Source organism: Dipodomys spectabilis, unplaced genomic scaffold, assembly GCF_019054845.1.
Source record: "Dipodomys spectabilis isolate Male_0828 unplaced genomic scaffold, ASM1905484v1 ptg000009l, whole genome shotgun sequence".
NCBI lineage: Eukaryota > Metazoa > Chordata > Mammalia > Rodentia > Heteromyidae > Dipodomys > Dipodomys spectabilis.
The window spans coordinates 15,866,428-15,887,165 of record NW_024870686.1 but is presented as its reverse complement, the minus strand read 5'-3'; the positions used below and the strand labels follow the sequence as shown (position 1 = coordinate 15,887,165).

Sequence of the window (20,738 nt, the reverse complement as noted above, 5' to 3'; positions counted from 1 at the left end):
CCCAAGGCCAGCCACCTCCCTGCACCTGGAGCTTGCTCAGTAGGTGGAAGTTAGCGCTCCGAAGGCTGAATTTCCATCTTCATCCTTACAGGACTGCTACCACAGCCAGCATCCCTTCACCGCCAACCCCACGCGTCCCTCAGTCCTAGCTCAGTCCACGCATTGAGAGGGTGCGGGGTGGGGATGGGTGGGTGGGAAGGAGTGGCCTCAGAGCTCGTGAAGGCCGGTGATTTGCAGTTCGAATCTCCTCTCCATCCCAAACCACCCTAGGTGCGCCCTCCTTTGGTCCCCAAGGCCCCCCGCGGGCCCGAGACGGGTTTTCTTCTTTCGCTTTCACCTCCCCGAGGCCGTCGCGCAGGACGCAGGCGCCTGCAGCTCCAAGTGACACCAACTCCCCAGCGTTCTCGGGTTGGAAACCGGGTTCCCCCCCCCCCCCCCGCGCCGGATCCCCCCAACCACCCCTCAGCGCCCTGACGCTTGCTCCGGGTCCCAAGAGCGCTGTCGGGGGTGGGGAGCGGCGGCGGGACTGCGCCCACCCCAAACCCTGGCCCCAGGAGGAAAGAGGGAAAGAGCCTGGGGCCTGGTTTTTCCAGGGTCCCCGCCCTAGTCCCGAAACCCCTCCCTCTTACCCCCACCCCCCCCACCCCCCGCCCCTTCAGTGCGCTTGAACTTGGGAGTTGGAGCTCCGGGGCCTTAGCCAGAGCCCTGCCCCAGCGCGCCCCGCCCCGCCCCGGGAGGACTCCTCATCTGTAACCCCTCTCCCCGCCAGCCCTAGGCCAGAGAGACAGGGAGGCTGCCAGGGAGATGACTGGGCACTGGCTGGGGTTACTCGGGTCGAAGCTGCTGCTCTGGGGAGCAGCCAGCGCCCTCTCCCTAGCCGGCGCCACCGTCCTGCTCCACCTTCTGCCGATGGTGGCGAGCTACGCGCGGAAATGGCAGCGGATGAAGCTTATACCAACCGTGGGCCGCGCCTTGCCCTTGGTGGGACACGCTCTGATGTTTAAACCCAGCGGGAAAGGTAACGGATCTAAGGGAGCGGAAGGCAGCGCACCCCGACACTTGACCGTCCGGGACCAGAACCCCCTCCCAAGTGTCACACCCCGGGTGCCACATTGTGAGCCTGGACTCCCCAGTTTAGCTTTTCCTAGACCTGGAATCTCAGTACTTGAGGATCTCAGTACTTGAGATTGCAGGATGCAATGACGACAGAATCTGTCATCTGCTAGAAACTGGCGACCCCATTCTATGGGCTCCCCTTGGGCACTTACTCTCCAAACGTGCCCGGGGGCCCTCCTCTCTCAGTGATCTCTTTCTTTAGATCTCACACAGAATGCAGCAAATGCCCGTCCTGCTTTTGCTTTTGCTTTTCCCATTTGGCGCTACTCAGATCTTAAAAGCTTGTCATTTTTACCAGTCTTGGTTTGCAAAGCCATGAAAACAGAGGCCCCTCTTGCCTTCAAACCTAGCGCAAGATCTGCTGTCTCCCACTCTGGAAAATAGACGAAGGCTTCTCCCACGCGGCCAGGCAGACCTCAGGCGGCGTGGCTGCTGACTTTCTGTATGTGTAAAATCATTGAGGCATCCTCAACGAATGTACAGGTGGCTATTTTTACACTTGCGTCTGGGAGAGATAAAATTCTCAACTTTTTCAGCTTTTTGGACACCATCATTGTGGGTTTTGATACATTGTATCATGTCACTTAAGTTTTCTGTCATAGTATTTCCTATGTCTATGGTTAGGAAGAAGTACGCACAGAATCTCTAATAATAGTGACATATGTGTATATATTTTTACCTTTTGAATATAGTTTTATGAATAGAGTTTCCATCCATAGCTGTTAGAGGCATGGGACTCTTGTCAATATACCTGAGTATTTATGATTGCAAACATGTGTACGTTATTATTTTATTGGGCAAGATGGCCTATGAAATGGTCCTCTGTGATCTTATATGTTTTTTTTCTTCAAGAAAATTCCTTTTAAAATAAACGTGAATACTTTAAAGACCTTGTTTTTAATTATAGTCTATAGGTCTTTAATGAGCAGTATGAAATAAAGGTTTTAAATCCAAACCTGGTCACAGTCTCTAGTCACAGAGCACTTTCTTAGGTCCTTCAAGGAATTTTTATATTTTTTTTCCACATATGTTTTCCAGCTATACTGTGTTTTGATTTTTTAGGATTTAAACCTACAGAATTACAGAATTAGGATGTTTTCTTTGGGAATTATAGCTCACATCTGCGAATCTCTTTCCCATCCATGCCTTTACAGTGGGAAAGTCTTGTCACACAATTCTTTCCGGGATTCCACAAATTAAACCATTTAGTAAATAAGGAGGATCAGTATTAAGGTAAGCTGTGAGCTCATTGGATTGTTAATTCTCCTTGCTGTGACTTACCAAGTGATGACCGCAGAGTCCTCTTCCACAACTTGATTTTTTGTTTCAGCAATGCAAATTGGATTTTGATAGCAAGAAAATTGCTGCTCGATTTCTAGCTTTATAGCTGAGTTACCTGAGTAGATATTTAAAACTCTCATAAGTTTAAGGCTATTTTTCTCACTTGTAAACGTAACTCTTGCTAGCCACTGATGGCTTATGCTTGTAATTCTAGCTACTCAGGAGGCTGAGATCTGAGGAACATAATTAAAAGCCAGCCCAGACAGGAAACTCTGTGAGGCTCTTACCTCCAACTATCCACCAAAAAGCCAGAAACGGAGCTTGCCTCAAGTGGCAGAGTGCTAGTCTTGAAGTGCAAAGCTCAGGATGGTGCCCAGGCCCTGACTTTATGCCCTAGTACTCCCACAAAAAAAAAAAAAAAAAAAAGAAAAGAAAAGAAAGAGAAGGTAATTCTATTTCAAAAGCTTTTTTTTAAAAGAATCATATTAATTCACACAAAGTTTCTAGATCACTGTGTAGAACTTGACAAGAATGAGCCCTGTAATGCCAATGAAGCATTCACTGAGGTCCTTCTTTATGCCGAGTGCTGAGCTCAACTAACTTGAGGATAGCAGAAATTTGTAAGATATTATCCTTCCTCCTCCTCCTCCTCCTCCTCCTCCTCCTCTTCCTCCTCCTCCTCCTCCTCCTCCTCCTCCTCCTCCTCCTCCTCCTCCTCCTCCTCTTCCTCTTCTTTTTTGTTGGGTGTGGGGCCTGAACTCTGGGCCTGGGTGCTGTCCCTCAGCTCTTCAGCTTAAGGCTAGCGCTCTACAGCTTGAACTACAGTGCCACTTTCAGCTTTTTCTGCTTATGTGGTGCTGAGGAATCGAACCCAAGGCCTCATGCATGCAAGACAAGAACTCTACCACTAAGCCACCTTCCCAGCTCTATATTATCCCTCCTCTAAGCAATGCTACTTCAGTACAAAAGGCTAAACCTTTCAATCAGTGGGTAATGTCTGGATTCTGACATTAGTTATGAGACCTTGAGTATTTTGCACAGGACTTCCAGTTGATCTTTGAACTTGCACTCTGATTCCCCAAACTTTTGGATTAATACTTTCCTTCCCCAGCTACTCCCAGCTGTTGGCCCCGATAGCTTTAAACAACATTTAGACTGCTCTGACCTTTGTCAGACCAGACCAAGGCAGACCACATGAAGTAGGATGTGTTGATATCCTGATAATATTTTATCCAGGTGCTTTCACAATAATTTTGTCAATTTTTTTTTATCTAAGAGACCTTTCGAAGCAGTGATACTATGTTCTAGAGTTTTGGTACAATGCCAGGTTCCACTGTATACTAACTTGGTGGCACAAGGTAGTGCATTTTGCTTATTTGCTTTTTCTGGTACTGTTGATTGAGTTCAGGGCCTCATGTGTACAGTTGCTGGGAAAGCTCTCTACCATTCAGCCATACTTACTTTATTTTTTAATATTTTTGCTTTTTTGCTTATTTTATTTTTTAGATAGGATCTCACATGCTCTTCCTCCCAGGTACTAACCTCAGTCTATGAGCATCCTACTTGTACCTTCTATGTAACTGGAATTATAAGCATGTACCACCATCCCAGACTTGGGCAATCATTTTTTTTTGACTGCAGATTTTGGCACATCAGAACCTAAGAATAATTATTCTATATAGCTGACATCACTGTTTTACATTTATATCTGTGGTAATACATATTTTGAAAGTTTTTTAGAAGTACAGAAGAATTAAAAAAAGTAGTGCAAGGAGTTTAAATTGATCCTCACTGGAGCTTGCTTTAACGGTGATAATTCCCGTAGTTACTATATTTGTAGAAATATTGTTTTTAACGTATTTACAATGTACTGTGTGATTTTTTAAAATTTCCTTTGTATGTTCTTCCCCCATGGTATAACCCCTGTTTTCACTTGATTCTGGTGCTCTGCATCTGGGATATACATTTTTCTAATTGGGGAGGGGAAGAGAAAATAACAAAATGCTGAAATAAGGATACAGGTTGACCCATTGTAACAATGAGCTATACAAGACGATCTTTACAACTTTGGTGGTGGTGGGGGGCGGGGAAGGAGGAGTCTGGAAGATGGGGAGGGAAGGGATGGTAGGGGAAAAACAAAGGAGGAGGTAATAATGCTTAATAGGAAATGTACTCATTACCTCACTCATGGAACTGTAACCCCTCTGTACAGTATCTTTACAATTAAAAACATATACAAAAAAGAAATAATGAATATTTACACAGCACTATGTAAAATGTCTGGATTGAATTAAAAATACAATACTTCTTTTTTTAGCTTTTTTCCAGCAGATTATGGAGTACACAGAGGAATACCGAAATAAGCCACTGCTTAAACTCTGGATTGGCCCAGTGCCCCTGGTGGCCCTGTATGAAGCAAACAATGTGGAGGTAGGTATGTGATAAATAACATAGGTGTTTTGCTAGGTATTTGAGGGCACAATTCATCTGAACAAGTGTAATTTCATTTTGACTCAAACTAAAGAGAGTTCATTAAGCATTTTAGGCTGTGTTGTTAGCATCGGATGTTCTCAGGAAGTAGTTCAAATACCCCTCCGTATGTCTTTGTATAGTTTTCCTCAGGTCTCAATATATTTGTCCTATGGTTTGTAGGAACAATAAATAGATTGTTCCACAAAGTTACTGTTTGTGAGCTGTCATACACAGCTCTAAGATTCCAAAGTGCATGACTCAAAATGTGTTTCCCTCAAGGTCTTAGGGTGTTATTTTCTGCCAGTGATACATTTATTATTTCATATTTACAAGCTATACATTATTAATCTGGACTGATAATTCCCTTGGTCTACAGAAAATTTGGATCTCTGCACTCATTACTGTGCTACTGAGGAAATTATCTTGTAATATGTAGAGAAAAGGACATGGCCAGGTAGCAAAAGTGGAATCAGCAGAGCTTCTCTTCCTAAAATTAAAAACAAACTTTGTCAGGAACTAGTGCTGGGACATAGCTTTCTTAGTTATTGTGGTAGAAAGGTTGGAATTTCCCTTGTACCACACTCCAGAGTCTAGTCCCGAGAAGATCGTGAGAGAACCAGGCATGGAATTTTGGCGGCCAGGCCTAGCAAAAGAATGTGTGGTGTATTGTAGGTAGAGATCTGTCCAAGGTACAGAGGACTGGAGTGAGAAGCCTGAGAGCATTCACGCTCAATCCTAGATGTTCATTCCTTCTTCTTTATCTTGGCTCTAGGAATCTAGCCCTAATCATGATTTCCAATGCTCAAATATGTCAAATATATGCCTTAATGCCTTAACGTGTGTGTGTGTGTGTGTGTGTGTGTGTGTGTGTGTGTGTGTGTGTGTGTGTGTGTGTTGTTAGTAAGGCTTGAACCCAGGACCTGGGCACTGTCTCTTAGCTTTTTCACTCAAGACTTGTGTTCTGACACTTGAGCCACAGCTCTACTCAAGATAAGAATCTTCAGACTTTTCTGACCAGGCTAAGATCCTCAAGTCTCAGTCTCCTGAGTCACTAGGATTATAGGCATAAGTCACCAGTGCCTGCCTATATTACTTTGGTTTTTATCTTGAACCTCCCACTTGCTTTCAGATCATTGCAACTCAAATGCCTCAAAGTCAGTTTAACTAAGGACAAACCCATAATTTGCATTGCTGTAGTCATGGCAACCTGACACTTTCCTTTCTTCCCTCCACCCTTGCTGATGTTCACCACATGACTCCTAGTTCAGGCAAGAATCACAGAGTCATCTTTTATTTTTTAATTTAATTTAATTGTAAAGATGTTGTACAGAGGGGCTGGGAAGTGGCTCCGTGGTAGAGCGCTTGCCTTGCATGCATGAGGCCCTGGGTTTGATTCCTCAGCACCACATAAGCAAAAAGAAAAAAGCCGGAAGTGGCACTGTGGCTCAAGTGGTAGAGCGCTAGCCTTGAGCTGAAGAGCTGAGGGACAGCGCCCAGGCCCAGAGTTCAGGCCCCACGACCAGACCCGCCCCCCCCACACACAAAAAAAGATGCTGTACAGAGGGGTTACATTTACATGAGTAAGGTATGTTTCTCATTGGACATTATTTTACACATTTCCATTTAGTTCCTGAGACTTGCTCAAAATTCTGGTGGGAGTTCTTTAAGGCACAGGAATGGAAATGAACTAGAGAAAGTAAAATCTGTGAAATATTTACCTTAAGGAGTTATGTCCTAAGTAGGTACTATATTGAAGTTTCTTTCATGTCTGTTTCTCTTAAATATTTTTATTTTCTCTTCCTAAGGTGATTTTAAGCAGTTCAAAGCAAATTGACAAGTCCTTTATGTACAAGTTTCTAGAGCCATGGCTTGGCCTTGGGCTTCTTACAAGGTAGGTCTGTGTATATTGTAAAGCTCTCTTGTTGATAGAGTTACTTTTACAGTATGTTGTTGTTCCTGCAATTGAAAGAAGATAATTTTTCTGTAGCAAAACTATTTTCAAGGAGTACTAACAACTGGGTGCCTGGTGGCTCACGCCTGTAATCCTAGCTACTCAGGAGGCTGAGATCTGAAGATTGAGGTTCAAAGTCAGCCCGGGAATGAAAGTCTGTGAGACTGGAAGTGATGCTGTGGCTCAAGTGGTGAGCACTAGCCTTGAGCTGAAGAGCTGAGGGACAGTGCCCAGGCCCAGAGTTAAAGCCCACAACACATGGGAAAAAAGAAAAAAAAGAAGGACTAAGAAGGCTGGAAAGAAAGATCCTGTTAACATCATGCCTTTGACAAGTAAAAGTCCAGAGTAGATGGTAATTGCTGGCTTTTGTATTAGTGATGAGTATCGCCAGCATTTCAAGAAGAACTAGGAAATCCTGATGTTCAAGTGCAGTAGAGCAACGGAGTTAGAGCAGAGAAATCTTGAAAGGCCAGTGGCAATGAACCCCCCCACCCCCGCCCCCCAATAAGTACATAGTGGCCAGTGACCTTCACCCTCCACCTTGACCTCTCATGAAGAAATAGAACTCCGGCCTATTTGTGGAGGGAGGGCTCAGCAAGCCAAAGACAGTAAATGCCAAAGGACTGGAAAATTCCAACAGTGGAAATTAGGCAGAGTCATGGAGCATGGTAGTTATCTGAGGATTAAGGTATCCATGGAAGAAGAAAAAAATCTTATTTGTAGAAACTCAGAATATAGACATGAGGAAAAAGAATCCTAAAGATTTATATTTTCCCAATGTTATTTTAACTATTTGTATTATACATCAGTGTCTGAGAGATTGGCATCTTGTAACTGTATATGAATATTGTATATATCTATATATCTGTCTTTGCTATTCTCATCAAAGCCTTTGGTCACACTCATGGGCTTTTTATTTGGGATATTACTCCTTTTTAATTTGTAACCATTTTTTGTACTTTTAGTACTGGAAACAAGTGGCGCTCCAGGAGAAAAATGTTGACACCCACTTTCCATTTTACAATCCTGGAAGATTTTTTCGATGTCATGAACGAACATGCAAATATATTGGTTACAAAGCTTGAGAAGCATGTTGATCAAGAAGCATTTAATTGCGTTTTCTCCATCACTCTTTGTGCCTTAGACATAATCTGTGGTAAGTCTGATTGGTTTGTGTCTCAAGTAGTGGTGTAGAGATAAAATGGCTCATAAAATAACCATTCATTAGAAAATCAATGGAAAGAACTTTTCAGAAAGGACCCCAGATTCCTCATGGCAATGTTACTGATAAATGAGCTACCCTAGATGCAGCAGGCATCTTTTAGGATGGTGAATAGAGGACCTTAGCCAGCTTGTTGACAAAGTGAAGAGAAGGACTGTCAGGAGCAGGAAGTAGGAGAAACAGAAGCCACCAACAGAAGAAAGGAGAAGAGCATTTGGAAAATGCGGGAGAGCGAACAGTGTTCATGTCTCTTTAGTGTCTACTGTTGAAAAATAAACCTGAGTAGATAATTTAAACACCTACTTCTCACCTGTATCTTACAGAAACAGCTATGGGGAAGAATATTGGTGCTCAAAGCAATGGTGATTCTGAGTATGTCCGTGCAGTTTATAGGTAAATTGAATTCCTTTAATTATTAAATTAGGAGTTAGCCTTTTCAAATATTGTTAATTGCTTGTGTCTGTGTTGTCTATTTTTTTATTGTAAGTAAAAATATCTAATCCTAGCACTCAGGAGACTGAGGCAGGAGGATTGAGGGTTCAAGGCCACCCTGTGCTATACAAGCCAGCCTGAGCTATACAGTAAGATCCTATCTCAAAAGCAACACAACACAGCACAACAAAGCAAACAAAGCTAAACCAAAACAGCAACATGAGATAGTAAATTAAAATTTAACCTCAAGACTTAACTGTATCTTTCATTTATTTCTTTTCAGGTTTGATTTTTTTTTTTATTTAAGCAGTTGTACAAAGAGGTTCCAATTCAACATATCACTTGATGAGTTCAATGCATCTTGGTCAATAGCACCACTTTTTAAAAATTTTTTTTTATTGTGAAAATACTGTACGGAGGGGTTACAATTACAATAGCAAGATAATGAGTACATTTCTTATCAAGCATTGTAGCTTCCTCCTTTGTTTCCCCTTCCCATCCCTTCCCATCCTCCCTGTCCCCCTACCCAAAACTCCCCCCCCCCCACCAAAGTTGTAAAGTTCGTTTTTGACATAAGGACTTGTACATCTCATTGTTGCAATGGGTCCACCTGTATCCCTATTTAAATGATTTGTTTTTCCCCTTCCCCTCCACAAGTTATACCGACATGAAATACAGTGAAAGCAGGGGTTATACTGTGGGGGAGGGACATACAAAGCAACAAAGATATAATCTTATAAATGTGTTAGAAACAATCGCATGAAAGAAAAAAAACATTTGAATACATAGCTTAGGGTTCATTTCCCTAACATCACCTTATCTGACCTTTTCTGCTTGACTCAGACATATACTAGTTATTGCAAATAAGGGAAACCATGGGACCTATGTTTCTTTGGGCCTGGCTTACTTCACTTAATATAATTTTTTCCAAGCCTTTCCATTTCCTAACAAATGGGGCAATGCCATTCTTTCTGATGGAGGCATAGAATTCCATTGTGTATATATATCACATTTTCTTGATCCATTCATCTACTGAGGGCCATCTGGGTTGGTTCCATATCTTAGCTATAGTAAATAATGCTGCAATAAACATAATTGTGCTGGTAGCTTTAGTGTGGTCTTGTTTGTAAACATTTGGCTAAATGCCCAAAAGTGGGATTGCTGGGTCATAGGGGAGCTCTATGTGGAGTCTTTTGAGGAACCTCCATACTACTTTCCAAAGTGGTTGAACAAGTTTACACTCCCACCAACGATGCAGTAAGGTTCCCTTCTGTCCACATCCCCTCCAGCATCTGTTGTTATTAGAGTTCTTGATTTTAGCCATTCTAACTGGGGTGAGGTGAATACCACCACTTTTATGCTCTCTCCTAACCATGAATTTAATAATAGAGGAGTGGTTATATCACTCATGGCAAATTGAGATTATACATCAATTTAAAGTGATTGTTTTCCAAGATATTGACATTCCATTGTGATACTAGATAGCAAAATAAATAAATTCTGCAGTATGATAGTTACTAGCATGTAAAAAATATTTATAGGAAAAAGCTATATGAAGCTATACTAAAGTGTTAGCCTTTCTTTACTATAGCATTTTGCTTTCCTTTTTATTTATTTTCCTTTTCTATGTTTTCAGCAATGAGTAAATATTATTTTTGTATCTGAACCAATTGATGTTTACTTTAAAATTGCTTGTTTAGTTTTTATTTAGCTATGAGGATGCAATGTGTTTTAAGTTCACTGTACGTTTTACATCATTTTAACAGATATTAATTGTACATGTATAATTGACCAACCAGTGTACAAGGTACTAATTTTATAGTGTTACTCAAAACAGAATGAATAGTGGAAATGAGCATCAAATCAACCAATATGAACTTATGCAATCTTGGCTTAGGAAGAAAAGACCAAGTTGAGTTTGATGGGAATCAAGGATGTGTTGTTGGATGGAGAGGTCAAGGAGAGCCTCTGGGAAGGATTGGTGCTAAAGAAGTATCGGTGCTAAAGGAGATGAGATACAAGTCCTTCTGATCTGTCTCTGGAAATGAGAGTGATGTACTCAGGGCAACCATGTGACACATCATTATTTAATGTGCACTTGCAACACAGCTGGTTGCTTTTTCTGCACCTGTAAAAGAAGGCAGAATTTATCTCTGCACTTTTGATACAAAACTGCAGGCAGCCTTGGGAAGTTGAAAACATTCTAGAGAAACACAAGCACTGATCACAGGCCATCTATCGGTAGATAACATTTTATAGTGGGTCTTCATGCCTGTAAAGAGAAATGAGTGTAGATAGATAGATAGATACAGTTTCATTGGTTATGCTATAGCTTAATCTTTAGTACTAAGCATGGAGACCTTAGTAGCCTTGAACATTGGTCATATCATTCTTAGGGGTTACTTTCATGTAAACCAGGTAGGATCATGTAAGTGTTCAAGAAATATATGTTCCTGATGTGAAAGATGGTATATTTATCCTATTTATAGGATGAGTGATATGATCCATCGAAGAATAAAGATGCCCTGGTTTTGGCTTGATCTTTTGTACCTTATGTTTAAAGAAGGATGGGAACATAAAAGAGGACTTAAGATCCTACATACTTTTACCAACAATGTAAGTCACTGATGTTTTCTTGTTGTGGTAAAATATACTTACTGTGAATTGATACCAATTTTTGTATAAGTTTGTGACATTAAAGGCATTTACAATAGTGTGCCAGAACTATTTTGTAAGAGTATGATTTTTATGTATTGTCAATGTAGCTAGTGAATGCCAATACAGGGAGTCTCATAAGAATAAAAGTAGAATGGAATAAGAGTGGGAAAAGTGGTTAGCATGATTGCATTCAAATGATATATTCAAGTAGAATTGACCAAGTACTTTCTGAATGCCAAAAACATTGGAAGCAGAATAGGGAATGAGATTAGTATGTTCCCATCCCTGATAGAGGCTAGTTATCTATAAACAAGTAATTGTAATACAGATTATAAACACTTGCCAATAAGATGCTGGGTAGAAGGGTCAGGAGTCCCAGACCTGTGGATCTGAGTTCTTTGGAGATTAAAGAGTTTGCAAAAATATTTATTAAAGTAATACATATCTTAATTTGCAAAAAAATAGCCAACTACTACTATTTTATTTCAAACTGAAAAATAACTAGGAGATAGGGATAGTATATCAATTTTTGTATCAATGGTATGCTTAAGAAGCTTGGCTTTGTGGCTCATGCCTATAATCCCAGCTCCTAGAGGTGGACAGGAGTGTAGAGATCACAAGCAATGTGGCTTATTTATATATGTAATTCTTGCAATGCAGGTGGCAGAGGTAGAGAGATTGGGCCTAAGGCCAGTGCAAAAACCTGAAACGGAATTTGAAAAAGAATCTAGGGCTCAAGCTGTAAAGTGGTTAGCCATCAAGCAAAGAGTCATGAGTTTAATCCCTAGCATCCCTCCCCACCACACACAAAAAAAGCAAGAAAGAAAAAAGAAATCAATAAAAAGAGATAAAGTTATGTTTTTTTTAAAAAGCAAGATACACAGAGGTACAAAGTTATCATTTAAAGTGCTAAGAAACTTTTTTCTTTCTTTGCTATTAACTTTGGTTACGATGTATTGAGACTGTTTTCATATGGTAAGAAAGTCCCTGCCACCAACAGATCAAATGACAAAAAAAAAGTCAGTTGATGGCAAATGAATGTGATATTGGCTTGAACTTGCCACCATCTAATAGCTTGAAGAAAGAGCACACAGGTTGCATTTTACAGTTACATTTCTCCTTACAATTCATACTTTGGTATCTTAATATTAATATTAAAATTCAGGCAGATGGGACAAGGTTACTGGAGAAAGATACTGAATCGTAAATGTGATGGAATGTTAACTGGTAGGTGGAAATGAGAAAAATACAGTAAGGTAGTGAGGGCAGCTATGCTCCAAGAAGGTTTTGATTGGGTACCAGTGGAAAGATGGGAGAATGAACCATGCGGGTATCCCAGGACAGCACATCTAGGAAACATCCTTTTGCTGTTTCTTTTCTAACACAACAGGTAATTAAAAGTTATCTATAATGAGTAAAGTTATCTATAATGAGTCTATTACATAATAATTGCTTTATCTCTGCCACCTACACTTTTTCTCATTAGAGCATTCAAATCTCTAGGGTATGATTTTATAGAGTATGACTATATTCCCCATGATAGAAAGATTACAAATTTGGCACTGTGCTTTTCTGACATTAATTTTTTATATAGAGTATGTGTATGTGCTGTTCCTGGGACTTGAACTTAGGGCCTGGGCGCTGCCCCTCAGTATTTTTTTCTCAAGGCTAGTGCTCTACCACTTGAGCCACAGCTCCTCTTCCGGCTTTTTGGAAGATGTTTAATTGGAGATAAAAGTCTCATAGACTTTCCTGCCTGGGCTGGCTTTGAATCACCATCCTCAAATCACAGCCTTCTGAGTATCTAGGATTATAGGCATGAGCCACCGGTGCCCAGCTATTTTTATAGTTTCGTTGACTAATTCTCAAAATCTTAACAGAAATTTTTACTGGATTTTTACAAGAACTCGGGTTATGAGACTTGAAAGGGTAGGAAAGGTTTAGGAAAAAGTAACTTGAAGAAAGCTTGCATGCCTTCATAGGAAAAAATGTAGCCTTCACCTAGTCCAGACAAACTCAAGTGACAGTCATTTAAATTGTTCAGGTCATTGCTGAACGGGTTAATGAAATGAAGACAGCGGACGAATGTAGCTCAGGAAGCGACTCTGTCCCTTCCAAAACCAAACGCAAGGCTTTTCTGGACTTACTTTTAAGTGTGACTGATGACAATGGGAACAAGCTAAGTCATGAAGATATTCGAGAAGAAGTTGACACCTTCATGTTTGAGGTACTCTGTATTTTCCGGGTACTTTCTGATTCCACAACTCAGGGTGTAGCTCAATAAAATACTTGCCAAGCTTGCTGACCTCCATGGTCAATCCCCAGCATTGCAAACCAAGAAAGACTTTTTAGATTATCATAAATTATAATACTCAGACACCTGATTAAATACTAGAAGAACTTCCTTCTTTAGAAGATGATTTTCACAAGATGGCTGACTCAGCAGCCGACATTCTAAAGGTCAAGTTCCTTCTTTTTCTTTGCTAGGCTGTCTGTCCAGTGAGGAAGTCATTTGATATTTTTTACTTCCTCAAGTATGAATAGTAGTAATTCAGATTTCTGAGAGTTTCTGTGAAGATTCATTTCTGGGACATACTTAGTATTTGGCTAACACTCAACAAGTATTAACTAAGTTGTTTATCAGTCTCTTGGTGTGGAGAATACTGCTAGGAACCACATATAAATTCTACATCAACAGGCAAAGCTACATTACAATGGCAGAAAGAAGAGAACTACAGATCTGTCAGGTTGACTCCTCAAAGTCAGATCATTCAGCCTCTTAAAAAGGTTTAGCTCACCAAGATGTGTTGATCTGCCCACCTCATTAGTAAAGATCAGCTATTTCCTGCAATGTGTGGCACTATAAAGCACTGAACATGAAATCTTTTTCTTTCTTTCTTTGTGCCAGTCCTAGGGCTTGAACTCAGAGCCTGGGTTCTGTCTCTCAAGGCTAGCACTCTACCACTTGAGCCATAGTTCCTGTTCTGGCTTTTCTTTCCCCTCCTGTCCCCTCCTCTTCCTCCCTCCCTCCCTCCCTCCCTTCCTTCCTCCCTCCCTTCCTTCCTTCCTTCCTTCCTTCCTTCCTTCCTTCCTTCCTTCCTTCCTTCCTTCCTTCCTTCCTTCCTTCCTTCCTTCCTTCTTTCCTTTCTTCCTTTTTTGGTGTTTAATTGGAAATAAGAATTTTTCCTGCCTAGGCTGACTGGCTTTGAAGCTCAGTCCCCAGATCTCAGCCTCCTGAGTAATTAGGATTACAGGCCATGAGTATTCAGCTTGAAAATGCCATCTCTAAGCAGGAGCTTCTTATTAGTAAGAAATTGTGTTGTTTGTTTTTCACGGAGGTGACATGTGCCATGGGAATATTTCATGTTTTGCAGTCACACTACAGCTGTCAAATGTAGGGAGAATTCAAACGATGTAAATAGCTACTCCTAATCTTCTCAATAGAACTCTATTTTTAAGCTTGTTTTTTTTTTTTCCCTTATATTTGTAGGGCCATGATACCACTGCAGCTGCAATAAATTGGACCTTATACCTTTTGGGTTATTATCCAGAAGTCCAGAAAAAAGTGGATAATGAATTGGATGAAATTTTTGGTATGTTTAGACTCTTTGCTAGTTTTGCTAGTTTTAGATCCTAAGCCCTTCCAAGCAAATGTTATTCTTGTTCATTTAAAGACCATCAAGAGGTTCTACAGCTACAGTCATAAGCACAAAGGGGCCATGTAAGACCCCTTTCCCTTCTGCAAGCCCTTCAATAATCCCTAGCAGGCATTCAGCAGTCTTTTGGTAAGTGATTGTCTTGATCTAGACCATCCAAGGCACAAATCAAAGCGATTGCCTTCACCATCCAACTGGTTAATATGTAAAACAGGCACATGCATATAAAGAGTCCTGGGCTTTACCTTTGAGTAGATTGAAAAAAGGTGCAATTTGGGAGGTCAGAGAAGCAGGTAAAGCTATTTCTAAAGGCAAAGGAACGCTCTTTCATATGCAACTGCCCCGACCACAAATTAAAGAGCAGCTGTGTGAGTTCACGAAAGGTAGATTTCTATTCCAAAGCAATCTGGAGGTACAGACCTAGGCTGATGCTAGTAGACATGTCCCAAGGCCTCAGATTTGCTCTTCCACATCTCCCAACTCTACCATCTCGTCTCTTTGCTCCTTGTTCTAGGCATCAGACTCATCTTCAGAGCATGAAGAAAGGGGATATAGGGTATATTGGATTCCTGCAGAAATTGTAACAAACTCTTCAAATAGTGAGGGTTAACACAACAGAAACATACTTTCTTGATAGTTTTGAATACCAGAAGTCCAAATCAACATGTTGTCAAGAATGTGCTCTTTTAAATTTCTGGTGACTGCCAGGATACTATGGCCTATGGGTACATCAGTGCTTAAACCTCTGCCTCAGTCTTCACATTACTCTGTGTGTGTGTGTGTGTGTGTGTGTGTGTGTGTGTGTGTGTGTGTGTGTGTGTGTGAGAGAGAGAGAGAGAGAGAGAGAGAGAGAGAGAGGGAGGGAGAGAGATACTGGAGATTGCATTCAGAGTCCTACTGAATCAGCCAGGAGAGTTTTCCAAGCTTACAACTTTTCCTAATATGAGTTTTTCCAAATAAGACAATATTTACAGATCCCAGGAATCAGAACTTGTTATCTTGGGGGCTCTTACAGGAGGAATCTCACCACTTTTATCCTTTATAAAACCATATGTCAGGGCCGGGAAGGTGACTCAGTGGTAGAGTGCTTCCCTTGCATGCCTGAGGCCCTGGGTTTGATTCCTCAGGACCACATAAGCAAAAAGAAAAATGCTGGAAGTGGCACAGTGGCTCAAGTGGTAGAGCGCTAGCCTTGAGCAGAAGAGCTGAGGGCCAGCGCCCAGGCCCAGAGTTCAGGCCCCACAACTGGACACCCCCCCCCAAAAAAAAAGAAAAACCGTGTCTCATGATTCCCCACAGTCAGAGCATGAGAAAACAACAAGTTGAATTGTCCAACCATCATTGTGGTATCTGATTCAATTTCATAGAGAAAAGAAGTAGGAGCCAGGAACTGCTGGCTCATGCCAGCGATCTTAGCTATTTGGGAAGCTGACACTGGGAAGATCCATGGTTCAAGGCCAGCCCAGGCAGAAAAGTCTATTAGAACCCTTCTTAATTCATAATTGGTAGTGGTGTCACATGCTGGCTTTCCATCCTAAATTACCTGGGAGGGTAAAATTGGGAGGATCATGGTTCCAGGTCACAGTTCCAGCCTGGGGAGGGGGGATAAGGGGGGCAGGCTCCCGCTATGAAGATGGAGCTCGACAAAGCAGTGCACAGCAACAAGAAGCCTACAACAGTTGGGTTGTGGTCCAGGTACACACCCTGACAGGAGGACAGTGACTCTATCTGAAAAATAAGCCAGTGAGAAGTAGAGTGGTAAGCATGAATATCTGCCTACCAAGCTTGAGATCCTGCGTTCAAATCCCATTACTGCCTTACCTCAACACACTTTCTCGTGTTCTCTCCAATTGCAATGGCTACACGATTTGCTAGTTTTCCCAATGCTCTTTAACCTTGCATAATTAGTAACACTATTTTTCTTACTACAATCACTGCTGTGTTCGTGTTTTCACTTACTGAGCACTTTGATAATTAGGTCCCAAAATTTTGGCTACTGAGTTGCAAGTATTGATCCCTTTTGTTGGTTTTATAATGAAAATGAATGGCACATAACATAAAAACAAACATTTGAATGTATATGTTTCAGCGACATTTAGTACATTTACAGTGTTGTGTAACTCTTATCTTTAATTCCCAGTGTTTTCAGCACTCCAAAATAAACCCTTTACCTTATCTTTCTGTCCTCCCTCTACATCTGAATAACCACAAGTTTGCTTTCTGTCTAGAAAGGATATAGTACAATATGTGTGTACTTATATCTTTGATTATGCATAATATTTGACATTCTAATGTAGTTTTTAAATTTTTTTTGCCAGTCCTGGAGCTCAAATGGGCTTGGGCACTGTCCCTGATCTCTTTTTAGCTCAAGGCTAGCACTCTACCACTTGAGCCACAGCACCACTTCCGGTTTTCTTTAGTGGTTTGATTGGAGATAAGAGTCTCACAGACTTTCCTGCTTGGGCTAGCTTTGAACCATGATCCTCTGATCCTGAGTAGCTAGGATTAAAGGCATCAGCTATGAGTGCCCTGCTGACTCTTGCCTTTTGTGCTAGTGCTAGCTTCACATCTTGATGCTCAGGATCTCAGCCTCCTGCATAGCTAGGATTATGGACATGATGCTGCCTACAGTCAGCTCATTTTCTCTTCCTATTCTGACTTTAAACCAGGGAAGTCTGATCGCCTTGCTACATTAGAAGACTTGAAGAAGCTTAAGTATCTCGAATGTGTCATTAAGGAGACTCTTCGTCTTTTTCCTTCTGTCCCTTTTTTTGCCCGGAGAATTACTGAGGACTGTGAAGTGGGTAAGTGTTCTATAATTACAGTAGTCTTGAGAGTGGATCCAATGTCCCATGTCTGTCTTGCACCTGTTTTATGACCTGTCCCCTCACTTCTTGACAGCGGGTTACAAAGTGTGGAAAGGCACGGAAGCAGTTATCATTCCCTATGCTTTGCATAGAGATCCTAAGCACTTCCCAGACCCCGAAGAATTCCAGCCGGAGCGATTCTTTCCTGAGAATTCCCAAGGACGTCACCCGTACTGCTATGTGCCCTTCTCTGCTGGACCTCGGAACTGTATAGGTTTGTATACACATGACTATGCTTCACCTTCCAATCCCATGTGAGAGTAGGTTTCTAACAAGGCTTTCTTTGAGCTGTGGTTTTACATTTCTCATGTGTGAAAGTCTTAAAACTTGGGGCCCATCCACTTTACAGTATAGTTTTAAAATATTACTGTCAGAGTATAGTGCTTTGCTATGGCTGATCTAACAAAATACTGTAGACAGGGCGGTTTAAACAACAGAACTTTACATTTCTTTACAGTCAGTGTCAATAGATTTTGTTATTTATTTACTTATTTATTGGGGGGGGTCTCTCAAGTTTATAGTCTTCACTTGGTCTTTGCTCTTTGTGTACCCGTGTTTAGTCAACTCTATCAGTATGTATTTGTCCCCACTTCATTTGACTTTAAGTTTAACCATTTAATGTTTATGTTCTCTTTTAAGACTGTATTTCTAACTATTGTCATAGAATGAAATGCTCTGGTTCAGGTTTTCCACTTAGGAATTTTGGATGTGGACACAAGTCCGCCCATAAGAGAACATATAATCAATACTATAATAGTATTTTAAAATGTTGTAGGTATGAGACTAAAGAAGAATTATTGTAGTAGCAATTATATCAGTTAGTCAGGCATAACTTTATTTTTGTGCTTATTTTTAAGAGGTGCACCATATAATGCCAAAACAAAGAATGCTTGCCATGTGGCTACTTAAAGTACCTAAGGAAATGAGTGTACTTCACCATGTAGTATAAGCACTCACAGTAATTCTAGTATTTTACATTTTCTGTAAATGCTGACATTAGCCAATTGAGGCTAGATCTAGGTGTGTGAATCTGAAGTACATTGGTGAATTTATAGTAAATTAAAGAGCGAATGAAAAGCAACTTAACATAGTTATTTTCAGGCTTGAATGAGACTAAAATCCATCTGGGTGATAGCCATCCACAGGTATCTTCAAGGAACATGGTCCTCCCATGGATACCAAGATATTCAAATTCCGTCTACAAAATGTTGTAGCATTTATATATAACTTAATCCGTATTCCTGTGTGCTCTAGGTTGATCTCTAGATTACTTACAATAGCTAATAAAAATGCAAATGCTATGCAAATAGTTGCCATACCACACTGTAGAGAAAATGACAACAAGAAAGCCTGCATGCATTCCACACAGATGCATCTTTTCCCCAACTATTTTTGATCCCTGATTGGAGGAGTTGGCAGACAGAGAACTGATGGGAGTGCAGGGTCCACGCTACTGGTAAAATAGAGATTCCTTGGCCCACTGTAGTTAATCAAACACACTGAGTGAAAGCAGAAAAGGGTATGTAAAAAATCTTCCTTTTAAAAAACAGCCAAAGTGGTTCTGACTCTTTTATGACCCATGTGAAGTTATAAAACTGCTCCTTCTTGTAAGAGTTCTGCTTCTTTCTCACATATGCTTATCTGTCATTGAAGTAATGGTTCTTATATTAATTTGAAGGTCAAAAGTTTGCTATGATGGAAGAAAAGACCATTCTTTCTTGTGTCCTGAGACACTTTTGGGTGGAATCGAACCAGAAAAGAGAAGAACTTGGCCTATCAGGAGATTTGATTCTTCGGCCAACGAACGGCATCTGGATCAAGCTGAAGAGGAGAAACACAGATAAATCTTAAAATATGTTCCCAGGCTGTGCCAAGATAAAGTCACTCTGTAAGGGATACCTGATGAGAAATGTATAGATCATGAATCTGGTACCCTGAATTTCCTGACCCCATTACTTTTGTTGTTCTACTGCGCTTGGAATCTACTTTATCAAAGAGAAGGCTTTTGTACTTTTCTAAAAAAAAATATTGTTGTAGATGTTAGGTTACCCATGCCGCTGAAGTACAGTGAACTATTGAGGTACAGTCAATACCCAAATAAACATTTATCAAGTTTCTCAAAAGAGAAACTCATAGGACAATCCCATTTAATTTGGTTGACTCAAAGGATGTAATTTAATTGCGGGTCCCAGGGCTTGAACTGGGACCAGCGCACAAAAAAGTGGCCTGGGCACTGTCCCTGAGCTATGTTTTGCTAGAGTCTTGTGCTTTAGCTCCCTTTATTGGCTTTTTGGTGATTAATTGGAGATAAGCATCTCACAGGCTTTCCTGCCCGAGGCCGGCTTCAAACCACAATCTTCAGACCTAAGCCTCCTGAGTTGCTAGGAATGTAGAAGTGAGTAGTTTGACTTAAGAGGCCTAGGTTTAAAAATTTTTATCAGTGGCAACAGTTATGGTAATCATCATTATGGGACTTTTCAGATTTTACTACCTAGAGCAGATCATTTGCATGCTGACTTTCCTTTGTTTAATATGCCCTTGTAGTCTTCTTTTTATTATGACCTGCATTGAACAAGTTCCTTCGGGCAGTGTCCAGTTAGAGTAGAACTTTTCTTCTTTTACTCTCATATTAGGAATAGCAAAGTATGATCTACAAGAAAAGAAATTTCTACTCGAAGTCCTTCTAGAAGCTGGGACAGATCTAGAAATCAAGGTCTGTACTCTAGATCTCTCTACTCCTTTCTGCTGCATTTTCTATAATACACTATGGCCTTACAGATCTCGACTATGATTTAGTTGTGTTATTATAACTCAAGATTTCTGCCTGTTGTTTAGACATATTTCTTTTGGAATTCTCCCACCTTCAAAAGAAAAAAGAAGCTTGATCTATGCCTAGTAAGCTAATAATAATCTACTTTAGTTTAGGGCTAGACCTCTACTTAATTCAGTGTCGCAGAACCTATCTATCCAACTATTACATATGTCCTGAATTTAAATTTGTATTTAATACCTCTATTTCTTACTGATTTAAAAACTTATTTTAATAAATAAATTTCACAAGATTGTTTTCAATTTTGTAATTT

The 20,738-nt window shown here is 40.8% G+C and overlaps 1 protein-coding gene across 1 annotated transcript; it reads left to right on the top strand.

Annotated features, from left to right (window-relative positions):
- The first annotated feature begins 730 nt into the window (after window positions 1-730).
- LOC122127372 (cytochrome P450 4V2) lies at window positions 731-20,715 on the top strand. The gene is made up of 11 exons (XM_042702003.1): window positions 731-1,018; window positions 4,715-4,827; window positions 6,675-6,760; window positions 7,786-7,976; window positions 8,366-8,435; window positions 10,964-11,090; window positions 13,177-13,359; window positions 14,623-14,725; window positions 17,458-17,592; window positions 17,690-17,869; window positions 19,334-20,715. The coding sequence occupies exons 1-11, from the start codon at window positions 805-807 to the stop codon at window positions 19,504-19,506; spliced, it is 1,575 nt and encodes a 524-aa protein (XP_042557937.1). The 5' UTR covers window positions 731-804; the 3' UTR covers window positions 19,507-20,715.
- The last annotated feature ends 23 nt before the right edge of the window (window positions 20,716-20,738 follow it).

What these genes read in the sequence shown, in the direction of transcription:
- LOC122127372 (XM_042702003.1), top strand. Translation starts at nt 805, where the DNA reads ATGACTGGGCACTGGCTGGGGTTACTCGGGTCGAAGCTGCTGCTCTGG. An exon ending in TATGTCCGTGCAGTTTATAG is followed by an intron (nt 8,436 to 10,963) that starts GTAAATTGAATT and finishes TCCTATTTATAG; the next exon opens with GATGAGTGATATGATCCATC. An exon ending in TTGACACCTTCATGTTTGAG is followed by an intron (nt 13,360 to 14,622) that starts GTACTCTGTATT and finishes TTATATTTGTAG; the next exon opens with GGCCATGATACCACTGCAGC.